At 38.3% G+C, this 13,676-nt stretch overlaps 1 protein-coding gene across 1 annotated transcript in view; it reads right to left on the bottom strand.

Annotated features, from left to right (window-relative positions):
* Positions 1–12,910, bottom strand: part of SLC28A3 (solute carrier family 28 member 3) — a 37,713-nt gene extending 24,803 nt beyond the window's left edge. Inside the window, exons 1-3 of the mRNA XM_079331103.1 lie at positions 12,783–12,910; positions 5,186–5,302; positions 1,239–1,321 (exon numbers count right to left, since the gene is read on the bottom strand). Coding sequence (XP_079187229.1) covers positions 1,239–1,321; positions 5,186–5,302; positions 12,783–12,839 — 257 coding nt within the window. The 5' untranslated portion in view covers positions 12,840–12,910. The remainder of the gene's footprint in view (positions 1–1,238; positions 1,322–5,185; positions 5,303–12,782) is intronic.
* Between the last annotated feature and the right edge of the window lie 766 nt (positions 12,911–13,676).

Raw genomic sequence — 13,676 nt, 5'->3', positions numbered from 1 at the left:
AACAGGAAGAGATAAAAAGGAGAAATGAGAGACAAATAAATGAAAAAGGCAGTTGCTTTATCAAATTTATGGTTCATCCAGCACCCAAGAAAAGGAAAAAGTACTACCTACTATCTGTCACTGCTACTTGTAAGTCTTTTGGGACTTAAAATTGTTGCTTTCAGATTACACTTTCTTGTAATTTCTTCTTTTATCTAACATCTCTCTCTCTCCTTTTTATTTTATTAATTTAGGTTATTATGACATTGGTATATCAGAATATCTTAAATATTTAAGCACATATATCATAAATATGCAGCTCTGCTCTGAAAGGTGGCAGACAAAATATGTTCCTTATGAAATATTGTTAATTTACTAAGGAAAAATTATTTTCTTAAAGCTGTTCCTATAGGCTTGGAATGTAACTGAAGATGTTGAAAAAACAGATCTCAATTAAGCACATTAATGTGAAATATTTCTATATGTCAAAACTATTCTTGCTTGCATTTTGTAACACAGAAATTAATTTTTCTTGTGCATGTACTCCAGAAGGGGATGTTAAAATCTTGTACTTGTAGTGAATCTGTGTTACCAACAGACTTCCAAAAAGGCTGTCTTAGACCACAGACTGTTCAGTCCTATCAGTTGAAAGAAATCAATGACACATATGAACATTTAATGTCATTTGAATTATTGTGTCTTAACTTTTTCAATGCCTTAAACAGGGCTTAGTTTTCACAAAAAACCCTAATCCTTAACTAAAATGTGGATGTGTGTTTTCACTCTGTGGTCACTTGGAAACAGCACAAACACAATGTAAAATTTCTGCTCCATTAAAATGGCTTTTTTCCACAGCTGTTCTATTAATTTTTGCTGGAGCAAATGGCTATGCAAACTGAAAGGGGCTAGTGAATCTTCAACTTCCTGAAAGAGACCACTCTTTAGGACCTCCATTTTTAAAACACTGTTCTAGAAATACTGGAAGAAAAGTTATTGTACAAAAAGGAAAAATATTGCTTCTTTAATTTGCAAGGCTTTAAAAACCTTGTTCCACAATCACAGATGTAATTTGTAAGGTATAAAAATTTTAAACATGTGTTTCTGTATTACAAAAATTGCTAGGTAATACAAAGGATATGTAGAATAGGGGTATGGCAGTGAAATTTAGAGCCGTCACTCCAGAAGCATCAACACTGGCAGCTTTTTGCTTAGGCCAGGATGAAGTGAGTGGAAGATTTACTCATGCAAAAACACATTACCCTTTCAAGTGTGGTTGCTCATCATCTACAGAGGCACGTTTGTTTTCATGCAGATCACTCTCAATATTGATGTATTCATCTCCCTGGAAAGCAGATCAGTGTTGAGGTTGTCAGAGAGGTTTATGCTCCTCAAGTGCAAAAAAGCAGATGGTTAAAGCAATCTCTAGACTTTCCTGTCTGCATTGCTTGCTTGGCTCCAGCTCTCCCATCTGCCACCAGCTCTGTGATCAGTGTTTAAACCAGCTGAGGAGTTTCCCAAGCCATTCACACCATATTCAAAAGGGAAGTAAAGAGGGGGGAAAATATTGTTTCTTCAGAGCTGAAGAGGGCAGGGTCTCCTAGATAGTACTACTGCACACTGCTGAAAAGGGCAAGCTGTGAATCAGACAGCTTGCCCTGCACTTCCTGTAGACACCCCCTGGTTTTGTTGCTTCTCTCTTTGCAGAACTTTATTATGGTGGAACTTTTGTATGTGGAGACTGGTTAAACTGGACAAGGCTCAGTGTTCTAAAAATATTTAACTGAGCCAATAATTTTATTCCTAAGAAAAATTGTTTCCTGGGTACACAGAATCATGGCACTGCTAAAGCTTTGGTAGGACTAGAGGCTGGCCCGCGCCCTGTCTGAGGGATGGGCACAGCCGGGATGGGCACAGCTCCTGAAGCTGTCAGCACACCCGTGGGGGCTGCCCTGCCCTCACTGCACCTCTTCCCCCTCCCACTCTGCTGGGGCACAAGGAAGGAGCCTGTCCCACGGCTACTTACCTCCATGCTGGTGGGGCCTGCCGAGAGGCCAGGCCCGGGGCAGGCGACCATTGTGCTCAAAGGCAGCAGTGCTGCTGCATGAGGCCCTCACGCCTCTCCTCTGAGCACCGAGCACTGTGACCAGCTGGCTGGCCTGGAGCGTCTCATGACCAGGGCCAAGACACACAGCCTTTGCCTGGACAGGCCCTACCCTGGTCAGTTTACCTTTTGTTATTTTGTCACTTTCTTTTATGCTAAATCTGTTCCCCAGTGTCCTTTGGAATGCCAGGCCCACCACTGACCTTGCCCTGGCCCCTGCATTCTGTCTGTCGTGCTGCAGGTGCTGCCAGAAGCCCTGCAAAGCCCTCAGTTAGTTGCCAGGGGGACACTTGGACCACAGAGTCTTAGAATTGTCTGGGTTAGAAGGGTTAAACATCATTAAAGACCATTAAAGAGAACTAACCCCCTGCCACAAGAGGGACACCTCCTACTACACCAGATTTCTCAAAGCCTCGTCCAGCTTGGCTTTGAACACCTGTGGGGTTGGGGCATCCACAACTTCTCTGGGCAAATTATTCCAGGGTCTCATCACCCTCATAGCAGAACATTTCTTCCTAATATCTGACTAAACCCACCTCTTTTCCATATAAAGCCAGTCCCCCTGGTCCTATCACTGCATGACCCTATAAAAATTAGCTCTTTCTTGTTTTTTTGTAATCCCCCTTTAAGTGCTAAAAGATCACAATGGGATCCCCAGGGCTTTTCTTCTCCCAGCTGAGCAGCCACATCTCTCTCAGCCTGTCAAATGTCTGCAGACTTTAATGATCTCAAAGGCAAAACTAACACATGGATGGACCAGAGGAGTATATAAGTGGAAGCTGCTGTTCACTCTCCTGTGCACTCTCAGTGCAAGACCAGCAGGAGTCTGTTGGTTCTCTTGGCTGCAATTTTCAGAGCAGGGTGCTGTGTGGAGCTGCACTGCAACATATGACCACATCTTCACTAAATTCAATTTCTTTGCCTTGTTAGTCTTGACTGTGAAATAAAGCAAACCTGAAAAATGCTTACTATTACTTTTGGCAACTGGCAATACTCTTCTCAGTGGCTGTACAAGGTAGGCTTCTTATTTGATGGATACTAAGTGGTGATGATACATAAATATAATTTATTCCTGAGCCTGAATTTGGAATATGTTGCATACCAGTGCTTCTCACAGATCTTTTAACCTCCATTACAAATCAGGTGAGTCTCAGCCCTCCAGGTGGAAGCACCATGCTTTTACCTTTGCAGGCAGCTACACACCCTTTGGCACTGTGTCAACTCTCCTGGTCACAGCTTGAAGCTCATGTCCTACAGATATTACTTTCATCCCCACCATCATTCTCACTGCCTCCACTTTATGCACTGCCTAGGCCAGGCCATACTCTCCTGTCTCTTTTCCCATGCCACAACACATAGCCCTGTGCCTAGATCACCCACAGCCTGAACTCTCTCTGAATTTGTGAAATATATAGTTTGTCTTGAGAATATAACCTATTTTTCCTGTTGAGTATTTCAATTACTAAAGCATCAATCTACATCTTTCCACATTGCTTACAGTGTATTTAAATATGTTCAGAATATTACTATGTCACCTTTTCATTGTCTCAAATACTTTCCTACAATGATATTAAAAGGTGAAAAAATCTGTAATCAAAGGACAACTTTGTGTGAAAGTGTGTAGATACAAAAGGAAATTGGAGAATGGATGCATAGCCTTTTAATTTTATTTTTTTTTTATGGCCAAACATGGTTCCAGGTCTGGCTTATGGGGAGTGTTGGCACTTGCTGAGAGTTACCTACGGGCTATGCAGAGCATGTGGACTTCTGCCAGCAAAGGGAGAAACTGCTAATGTGTCTTCACACTGTAAAGACCTTCAAAATAAATTCTTATGCATCAGTCACCATGTGCCTGAGAAACTGTTGGCACAAATATAAAAATCTCTGATACTCTTGCACCAAGTAGTGGCAGAATGGTCTCAGATGAACCTTTTCAGTAGGAAATTGATTTCTCTGATAAAAATCAAGCTTTCATAGATGTCACTACTTTTCTCCAATTTTCTACAGCTTCAATCAATCCTTAAAGTCCTTTTTGGTTGTTTTTTTTTTTTTTAACTATTTCCTTTTTGCCAGCTTTTTTTAAAACTAAGGTTTAGGCACCATCTATCACCTTTCTCTCCTAGGATCTCAGATTCCAATCGAGTTCTCAGGAGTGCTTATCAGAACAGCCTAAGTGATTCTTTCCATCACTGTATATCTGGAATTAATTCAATTTTGAGAGCAGAGACGTCACTTTGCAGTGTGCCTTTGCTGGCTCTGATCATATCCAAGAAAACAATAGAAGAGAGAAATGAGTACCCACTACATCAATTATTTCTTAAATGCTGCTTTGAGTACCATTACTGAACTTGGCAAGTAGATATGATTACAAGAGAATAAAATTTTTAGGGCAGCAAGTTATTTCTGAAGTAAGGATGTGAAAATATTATTATTACCTGACAATGGTAAAATACCTGTGGATTTTTTAAACCTGACTCTCATGTTTTCATAGTGGGATACTCACTATATGGGCTTCAACATACAGAAAAAAAGAAGTCAAAATTAATGTGTTTATTATTACAATAATCTGAACTGTGCTCTCTTCTCTGTTTTACACAGGATCTGTTGCCTCAAGTTTGTGTTTGTTTGAAATTTTCCCTATTTAGGATGTTTATTTAATAATTAAATATTAATTTATTATTAGATATTTAGTAATATTAATTATTTGTCTGACTGAAAGATTTTACCTCTAAAACCAATTATTACAGATTCTCTTTTTTCCACCTTCTAATGAGAAAATGCTTCTAAGTCAACTCCTTATCCTCAGTCTTCCCTCTGATTACCATTTCTGATGCCTCTTTTGTATCTTAGCTTATATAAAGCCATTATAACATTGGAATACATTTTTCCTGAACCCTACACATGTAATTTTGTTTTTTCTTTAATGTATTTTTGAGAACAGAACTCACTTCCCTGTCCATTTATACATTTTAAATTATATTCAGATTTTGTTAGAATATCTGTTTTGGATATACTATTACTTTTCTGGCATTAATTTAGAGGTTTCATAATTTTCATTAGGTTATTTGGAAGGGGAAAAAAAAAAAAAAAGAGAGAAAAACATACCTGATTAGTATGCACTGTTTTCTCATTTTGTGAATTCTTCATTCTCTGTGAATTGTCTCCAGGGCCTTCTCCAGGGCCATTCTGATTTGTATCATCCACACCATCATCACTGTCATTCTAAGATCAGAAATCATATTGGTTCAAATCAGAAGCTGAAAAACTTTCTCTTGTACAGTAAAAACTAATTTCTAATCTGATACCTGGGCTGCCATGGAAGCAAGTGAATGGGTGCCAGGAAATGGCCTCAAATTGCACCATGAGAGGTTTAGATTAGCTATTGAGAAAGATATCTTTGCTGAAAGAGTGGTCAGGCATTGTGACAGGCTTCCCAGGGAAGTGATAGAATCACTATGCCTGAAGTGTTCCAAAAACCTGCAGATGGGGCCCTCTGGGGACACAGTTAATTGGTGAACACAGTGAACACCCGTGGTGCTAGATTAATGGTTAGACTCAATGATCTTACAGGTCTTTTACTATCTAAATGATTCTACAATTCTCTGAGTTACTTTACTGGAACGGGGAGCCCAAAACCCACAAAGCTTGGCTGCTCAAGTCCCTGCACTATTGCACAGAACTGCCTTGGTCACAGATGGTGCTCAGCTAATGTGAATCTGCTGTCTTCCCAACGAAAGTCACGTCTCCCATGGGGAATTGTGCTGCTCATTGTCTCAGGACTTGGTTCATGGTTATGAAAAACAGACCTACTCCTCACCAAGGGCAAAATGGGCTATAGGGGCCTTCCCCAATTGTTGGTACCTTTGCTCCAGTATTTATGCTCCTTACACACGTGGAGTAAATGTGATCATATACTTGTACTGCTCTTAGAATAAAGCAATCAGGGTATTTTTAAAGAGAGGAGTTAGCTTTACCACATTGATACTCTGGGGTATATATTTTATCAGAGATTAAATCAGCCATAACCAGCTCAACTATTTCTAATTTTTCTTTTATTAAATACCAAATCTCCGTTTTCTTGTTTCTTGATGTTTTGAAGGGTAAGTCATCTCTTTTTAATGGTCCTAGAACATCTGGTTCTTGTTTTTGTAAGAAAGCTGCTTAAACAAAATTTCAGGTAACTTATATCTGCAATTACTGTGAATGTTTTTTATTTCAGTGGTATCTTATGGCAGCGGTTACAGTATGGTCATTTCACTGAGTTTTATTTCATGAAGTATCTCATTATTTACATGGTAATAAATACAGTAAATTAGTATTTACAATAAAAACAATCACTTCCACATGAACAATGCAAAATAAGCTGAATCATAGTAAATTATGATAAAAACAGGAATAAGCAGTACTTCTAGAAATCAATTGAATTTTGCCTCTTAGCAGAAACATGACCTTAGAAGCAACTACAACAATGGTCAGTAACATTTTTCCTTAAAAATACTTCGTCTCTACACTTCACAAATACTGGTTTCGGTCAAGTGTTTCTGTAACTTTGTGTGTCTGGAGAAGAAGGGAGTCCCAAGAAGGTGTTTACTCAAGCGTTTACTCAAGGTGTTTACTTGATACATCAGTTTCCTCACTTCTAAGCAAAAACTATCTTTTCCTTCCTTTAAGAGAGGCAATTCTCTTTCACAAATACTTGTCACTTGTTTACCTCCTAACCATGCCATCATTGGAGTTTGCTGTAGCTGCCCCTGCAGTCAGCAACAAATGCAACTATGCAACTATGAATACTCCATACAATTAAAAAAACCCAAACAAACAACCGAATACAAGAAACAGACATTTATTGTAGCATTGAAATATAATGTATTAAAAATACTACACAGGACAGCATAGTGAAGTCGAAGCAGTATAGTTCTGCAATTCACATACACATACACCCACACAGTTCTGAGAATGGTGTCTGAAAATTTCTATACTTGTTGCTGAGGAAGAAAAAGCAGAGATTTCCTAGAACTTTTGTCAGCAAATGTGTGAAAAATTATTAACACGCAAGCTGCTGTCTATGAATAATCTCTGTTGGAAGCAACCTCTAGAAGCCACTTTGGTGAATCCACTGCTCAAGTGCAATAATTACATAAGACTTTCATTTATAACATAATTAAAATATATGAATATATGAGTAATGTAACAAAACCAGTAAGAGCATCACACATAGAACTCAGTAGCCCACTGCAGATTGATAGATTTGTGTCCTTCTCTGTGAACATAAAAAGTCATTATTTCAACTTATCATATCACATTTCTGGATTATTACTGATTCAGTAGAAGCTGGTTAATTACATTTGTTAACAAGTTTATTTTAGAAATACTTCTGCTGACTAGAGCAGTCTTTGAATCAATACCATGAAGCTGAGTAATTTTCTTATTTCACAGCATTTTAAAAGCACTGTCTCTTCATTCTCCTCCTTATACAATGTTTGTTTTGTTTGGTGAAAACACATTATTTAACCCAACTGCTTGAGGAAAAAAAGGTATTTTTAATTTCTAATAAGAAGATAAATATTCAAGTGACAAAACTGCTTATTCCCTTTTTCTACTTATTTAGTGTGTAAGGTGCTGAAGGAATTCCACAACAAAATGTCAGTCTGTGCTTATCACCTACTGTTGCTGATTGCTATGTAAGCAACTCAGCACAGGCAGAAAACTTCTACCTCATTTACTCAGTATTCTTTTCCAGCTCCCCTTAAATATCTGGAGAACAAAACAGTGCAAGAGAAAATGGGAGTTCAAGCCTTGGGAACTACAGATAGCACAGTCTTGTTATGAGCACAGTCTAACAATATGTAGAGTAATTTCCGAACATACTGGACCTCCAGGTGACATGAGAGAGCAGGAAGTTCACAGAGCAGCTTGGATGGGAAAATTCGCTTTGCTTTAGTGCACAGTTGAAGAATTTCGGAATTGGTCCATCTATTTTGAAAGTTTATAGTACGAAAAATGTTTCGAAGTTGTGCTTCTACTTTCACAAACTGCTTTACTTTAACTAATTGGAATTCCCCTCTTGTAAAACATTTGATTAAATGACAAGGACATTGTGGTCTCAATAGTGTAAGTGAAATGCTCTTTCAATATTTGTTTAGTTCCCTCTTGACAAGCTGTTTCGCGATTACATTCATTGACCTTCCCTACCATCTCCTCCTTGATAACTCCTATTGTGCTTTTCACAATAGCAGACACCCCCATGGAGTAGATGGTGTTATACTCATGATAGTTAGGGAGGAAATAGGCTGGTCAGCAAAGCACCCAGGTAGCTGCTTAAACTGTTCATGGTTTAAGGCTGGGTCCTTCCATTATGTGGGAGATTACAATGTGGATACTCAATGAACTTAAGTGAAAAACGGATGCTTCAAAAGGAAATAATTCAAATTATAATGTTGGATTTTGTTGCATCTCATTAGATTTCTAATTGTATTTGCCCAGCAGAAGTGAAGCTGTCTAGTTTACCCTTTAGAATTTACTTTTCTTTAAATATTCAGTACACCTGAACACCATTCATCTAGGTTTTCCCTCATGTACTGTCTTTTGTTAGCCAGTGCCATGATTCTGGAGTTTAAATGCGTTTTAAATATCGAGAAAGAATTTCTTTAAACTAATAATCACAGAACTCATAAATACCTGTCATATAGAACTCAGTCCACAAGGCAGAAAGGATGAATGTTATTATCCATGCACTAAGCTACAGTAAACAAGCTGTAGAAACAGGAGATAAGAAACAGGTTCTGCTGGTTTTAAATTCAGCAGGCTATATCTTCATGGGCTCTTTTGAAAAGGACTGTAGTTAAGACTCCCCAGTTCTGAGCACATTGTTGTTTTCTTAAAAAAATGATGTTGTCAGAGTAGGAAAGTTGTATAGTATCCTGAAATGTAGGGTTTTTTTATTAACCACTCCCGCCGCCCCCCCCCCCCAGCTGGAAAACAAGCTTAGAAAGTGTGGAAAATGATTGCATAATTTCCTGTTTGAATCTGGTAAAGTAATGCAGTGCAACACCACCTTTGTTTCCAAGGGTAGATATAGCAGTGATGCTCATGAAATATAAATTCTTAATAGCATCTATAGTCTTAATTAACCAAACAGACAAGAGTATCTAGGAAGCTATGGAAAATGGCAATAAACAGAAATGGCATTTTTTTAGGGTATGTTTTAAGCTCGTTTGAGTGAAATGGAGTACAAATACTGCATGCGTTATGGCAATATCAATCCCCCATGCACTGTGAGTAAAGGGCAGAGTTTTAAAGGGGATTCTTCCCCAAGTCAATTGTTTTAAGAGTAGAAGAAGGTACAAGTTTTTAATGTATCATAACACTAGGAATAGGAGGCAACAATAAATATTTATTAGCTGTTATCTTCCTTTGGCATTATATTCATTTTATGTTTGCCTCTGTGTTGCTTGTAACTGCAGGGCAGTTTATTCATCCACCTACCATTCCTTTTAAGATGCAGCTTTTATCATTCCTTATGGAGTAAGTGTGACTTGATGTTTAATGTTATCAGAGATCTGAATAATCAGAACTGATTAGATAAATAAAATTGCCTCTTTAATAAGGCCTAAAGACAAGCTTGGTAAATCCAATCTCAGTTTTGGGTTTATTGTTAGTGATACAGGTTTTCTGAGCAGAAAACTGTGAGCAAGTGTAGTGGTCCTCCAGCCAGCCAGTGCCATGTATGAGAAGTTAACCACCTTGAAGACAAGAGACACAGTAGCATTTCCACATATTATGTATGACATTATTGTAGCTATAGATACACAATATGTTATCCTAGTACATAGATACTTAAAAAGAAAATTTTCTGAATTGAGGATAACGATTTGAGTTCCTTAAATTACATGACATTTTTAAGATGAAAAAAAAATTAACAACCTGAATGTGTCATTATAAACAGCACAGCAATCTGTTGATTCTAGACATGAGGCAGCAACCAAAGCAGGTAACTTTAGCATGTAAGTTTTAACAACTGCATTGGATTTTATTAAGTTAAATACTTCATTATTGAAGTGTAGGAGCATGGTAAGAAAGACTGGCAGTATGAGTAAAGATAGTTATGCATCTTAAGACCAGTAGAAAAAGCTCACTCATTGTAATACACCCAAATGGCATTTGGTAATTGAGATGTTCCTAATATCAAAAGGAGAGCATTAAACAGTAGAGGTCTACATTTGGGTTTTATAATCTATTCTCTTTTGAGAACATTTTGGCCTGTTAATAAGGGGCAAAGTTTCTTCTGGGTCTCCCAGGTACTGATATTTTCACAAGACAGTAATGCAGGACCTGTACAAAAGTAGCTCATATTTTGCAGAACCAGGCATTTTTAAAAATGCAATTAATGATATTAATATAACTTTGTGCTACACAGATGCACATGCTACCCAAATGTTAACATTGGTTAACTGAGGGTGTACTACAGTACCATTGAAAATAGTGATGCAGTGAAATGCTTCTGTGATGCAGTGAAAATCCTATCACAGTACAGATGGATGTGTGTGTTTACATGTCAATAGCAACTGAGAAATTGAGAAGAACCCATAGTTATCTCCCGTTAACCATTTGTGTGACAAAAAAAAAACCAGACCATATTACAACTTACCCTATTTGATCCCTTTGCAACAGAAAGCACAGTGCTTCACATTCTTGACTAATATAGATCTGATATGATCATTCATCCATCACTTGTTAGCCTTGAGCTGCTTTGTATTACATTGAGAGCTGTTTTACTAAGTTAGGTACTTTACAAAACAAATTGCCTAACTCAGATTTACTTTGTCCCTCTCTTACTTCATCCCTATGTACATTAATAATTTAGTGGTTAAGGTGCATCTGAAGGTATGGATACTTAAAATGTTATCTACACAGATACAAAAAATTGTTTAAATTACACCTTTTCGAGAAACTTTTATATTTTGGGGTTTAGGTAAGATACTCACTGCTTAATACATTTAGACACATTTATTTTGGAGAAATTAAAGTGTTCACTCTGTGCAAGAAAGGCTTTAAACACAAGAAATAGTAGGAAATTATGAGATTGTGTACTTTTTAGTGGCTTTACTATGAAGTAATTTGTTTATATACAGAATTTTACCTATTTCCTTCTATGTCATTTTCTCTAGGGAGTGAACATATTTAAACAGAGATACACAGTATAAAAGTAAATAAAAATAGGGTAATCTAGCTGCATAAGGCAGGTTAACCCGGGTCACTGTACTGTGCTCCACCGATCTCCGAGGAAAAGTTGATTTTCAGCTTATGCCATTCAAAAGAGTTCAACACCGAGCTTTTGCAGCTAGGGACTCCACTCCTTTTTGAGTTCGTAAACACAGATTTGGGAAGCTGATTGAACTAACTTTGGCACATATTTTGTGTGAAAACACAGGCAGGACGCAACCTCTTATCTCACTCACTTGAACTGAGGGAGACTCAAATTCAAATTGCTTATCTATCCGCTCCGAAGCACAGAAGGCGTTGAGGGCGCTCTGATCATCCTGGAGAAAGCCCTAACCACTGGGCTATTGTGTTTTGACTTATCTCACTTATCTACATTCCTTAAATATTCCGACGGGCTTGTCTGTCCGTATAGCGCAATGAATAAATATACAGAGGGGTTGAATGTCGCTGATGTTTTGTAATAGTTCATATACTTAGATCTACAAAGACCTTTCTGTGTTATTTGGATAATGTCGGCAGATACCCACGTTCGCTACCCATATCCTGCAAGGTGATATCAGGGGCAGCGTAAGGAGACTGCAAAGGGAAGCAAGGAGCTGCTTTGCTAGCACAGCCTTCTTCAGCCTCTGACTATCCCCGACCTATTCCAGAAACAAGCGCAGTTAGCCAGCCTGGCTGCGGGTTCGCAAGTTTCTGTTTGTACTTGCTTCAATTCCAATGAAAGCACAGGGATGCTGGGCACTAAGAAAAAGCAACTAAGTGGGCTGTTGGTTTTTTTTTTTTTTTTTTTTTTTTTGTATTTTGGGTTGTTTTTTTTCCTTTTTTTTTTTTTTTTTTTTTTTCGTTTTTTTGTTTGTGTGTCTGTGTGTTTGTGCGTGTGTGGCGTTTGTTTGGGGGGTTTTGTGCTTCCGCGTTTAAATGGCTGTTATTCATACCTGGAAAACGCAGAACTTTCTGGGTGGCTCTTTATCCTCTCTGTGCTCTTCTCGAGAGCAGAAGATGATTGCACTTGCTTTGTGTACAGAAGGATGATATGCCCCACAGTGATTACATTATTATATAATTACTTTTCTCATATTCTTGAAATACATTGCTTTGATGAGTTACATATCTGCTGCATAATGCAGACCTATACATTTCTGACAGAACTGTAAATGACCTATCGTCGGGAAAAACCAGCAACTCATACAGCAGATGGGAGTTGTGAGATCCATCAGCCCATGAAATACTACCAAGTCAAGGCACTTTTCAAAGCTATCTGTATACCATTGAGTAGAGCATACTCCTGAATAAGTCAATTGTGCTCAGCTTCTTTTAACAAGAGCCGTGTACTTTGGCAGGGTATCAGTACGTAAAATGTAGCAAAATACCTGCAAGCAGAGCGTAGAAAATGCTTTTGCTTTGTTCGGGATCTGAATTCAATATTGCAATGTTTTAAAGTCCTTCCTCTTCCCTGGAAAGCAAAGGAAACCACACTTACCTGGAAGGCCAAATTGTGCGCTCCTGGGTGATCACGGTTGGTCTCCATCAGCTCCATGTGCTAGATATGGAATTTTGATAAGTGTTGGAAGCTACTTGCAGCACAGGACAGAATCAGCCCGATTAATCCATCCACTGGGTGGGTATCACTTGAGTCAAGTTAGCTACAGGCCTTCTCAGGTTGCTCTTACTCCCACTTAGCTCCACCTTCTCGCTCCAGTAGCACAGCCCCTTGGGGCAGAGACAGGAATGGAGGATACCTGCAGGCCAAGAAGCATAATTTACCCGCTATATCTCTGAGTGGTCCTGAAGGCAAATGTGTGTACTTATATGACTTCTGTCCTTCCTTTTGTCCTTCCTTCTATCCTACTTGCGTGGGAGAAAATCTTCCACGTCCAGATTTTGAGAGGCCAACATGTTTTTCATCCTTTTTTACAGGTATTCTTAAGTAATTATTTTTGTGATATTATTGTAGCTTCATTTTCATAGTAATTGAGGACTTCACCTAGCAGGAGAAAAAACGAGAATGTGAGCAACATTCAAAACTCTGACAAGTGCTAGTTAAGCCACTTTCAGTTGGCATCTGTATTTCATGGCACAGAGTCTTTTGGTTATATGTCCACAGATTACTCACCTTTAGCTGAAGAGTTTTTATGGTACTTTTCAGGCTTGCTATTTGCAGTATTGAAAATAGATGTTCTTAAAACTATCAGTTGGGTCTCTTGCCCATGTTTTTGGTTGGCTATGGACTTTGTATATACAGCTTCTTCTGTATAAGTCCTGAAAATACTAGCACCATTACAGGCACTAATGTCAGACAGGATTTGTGTGAATGTAAATTTTGCCATTAAGAGCAGCAAAAATGACAGTGTTCTGTTTCTTGGAAATACAGCAA

The sequence above is a fragment of the Erithacus rubecula genome (genome assembly GCF_903797595.1).
Source record: "Erithacus rubecula genome assembly, contig: SUPER_Z_unloc_2, whole genome shotgun sequence".
Lineage (NCBI taxonomy): Eukaryota > Metazoa > Chordata > Aves > Passeriformes > Muscicapidae > Erithacus > Erithacus rubecula.
This window is presented reverse-complemented; position numbering and strand designations above follow the sequence as displayed.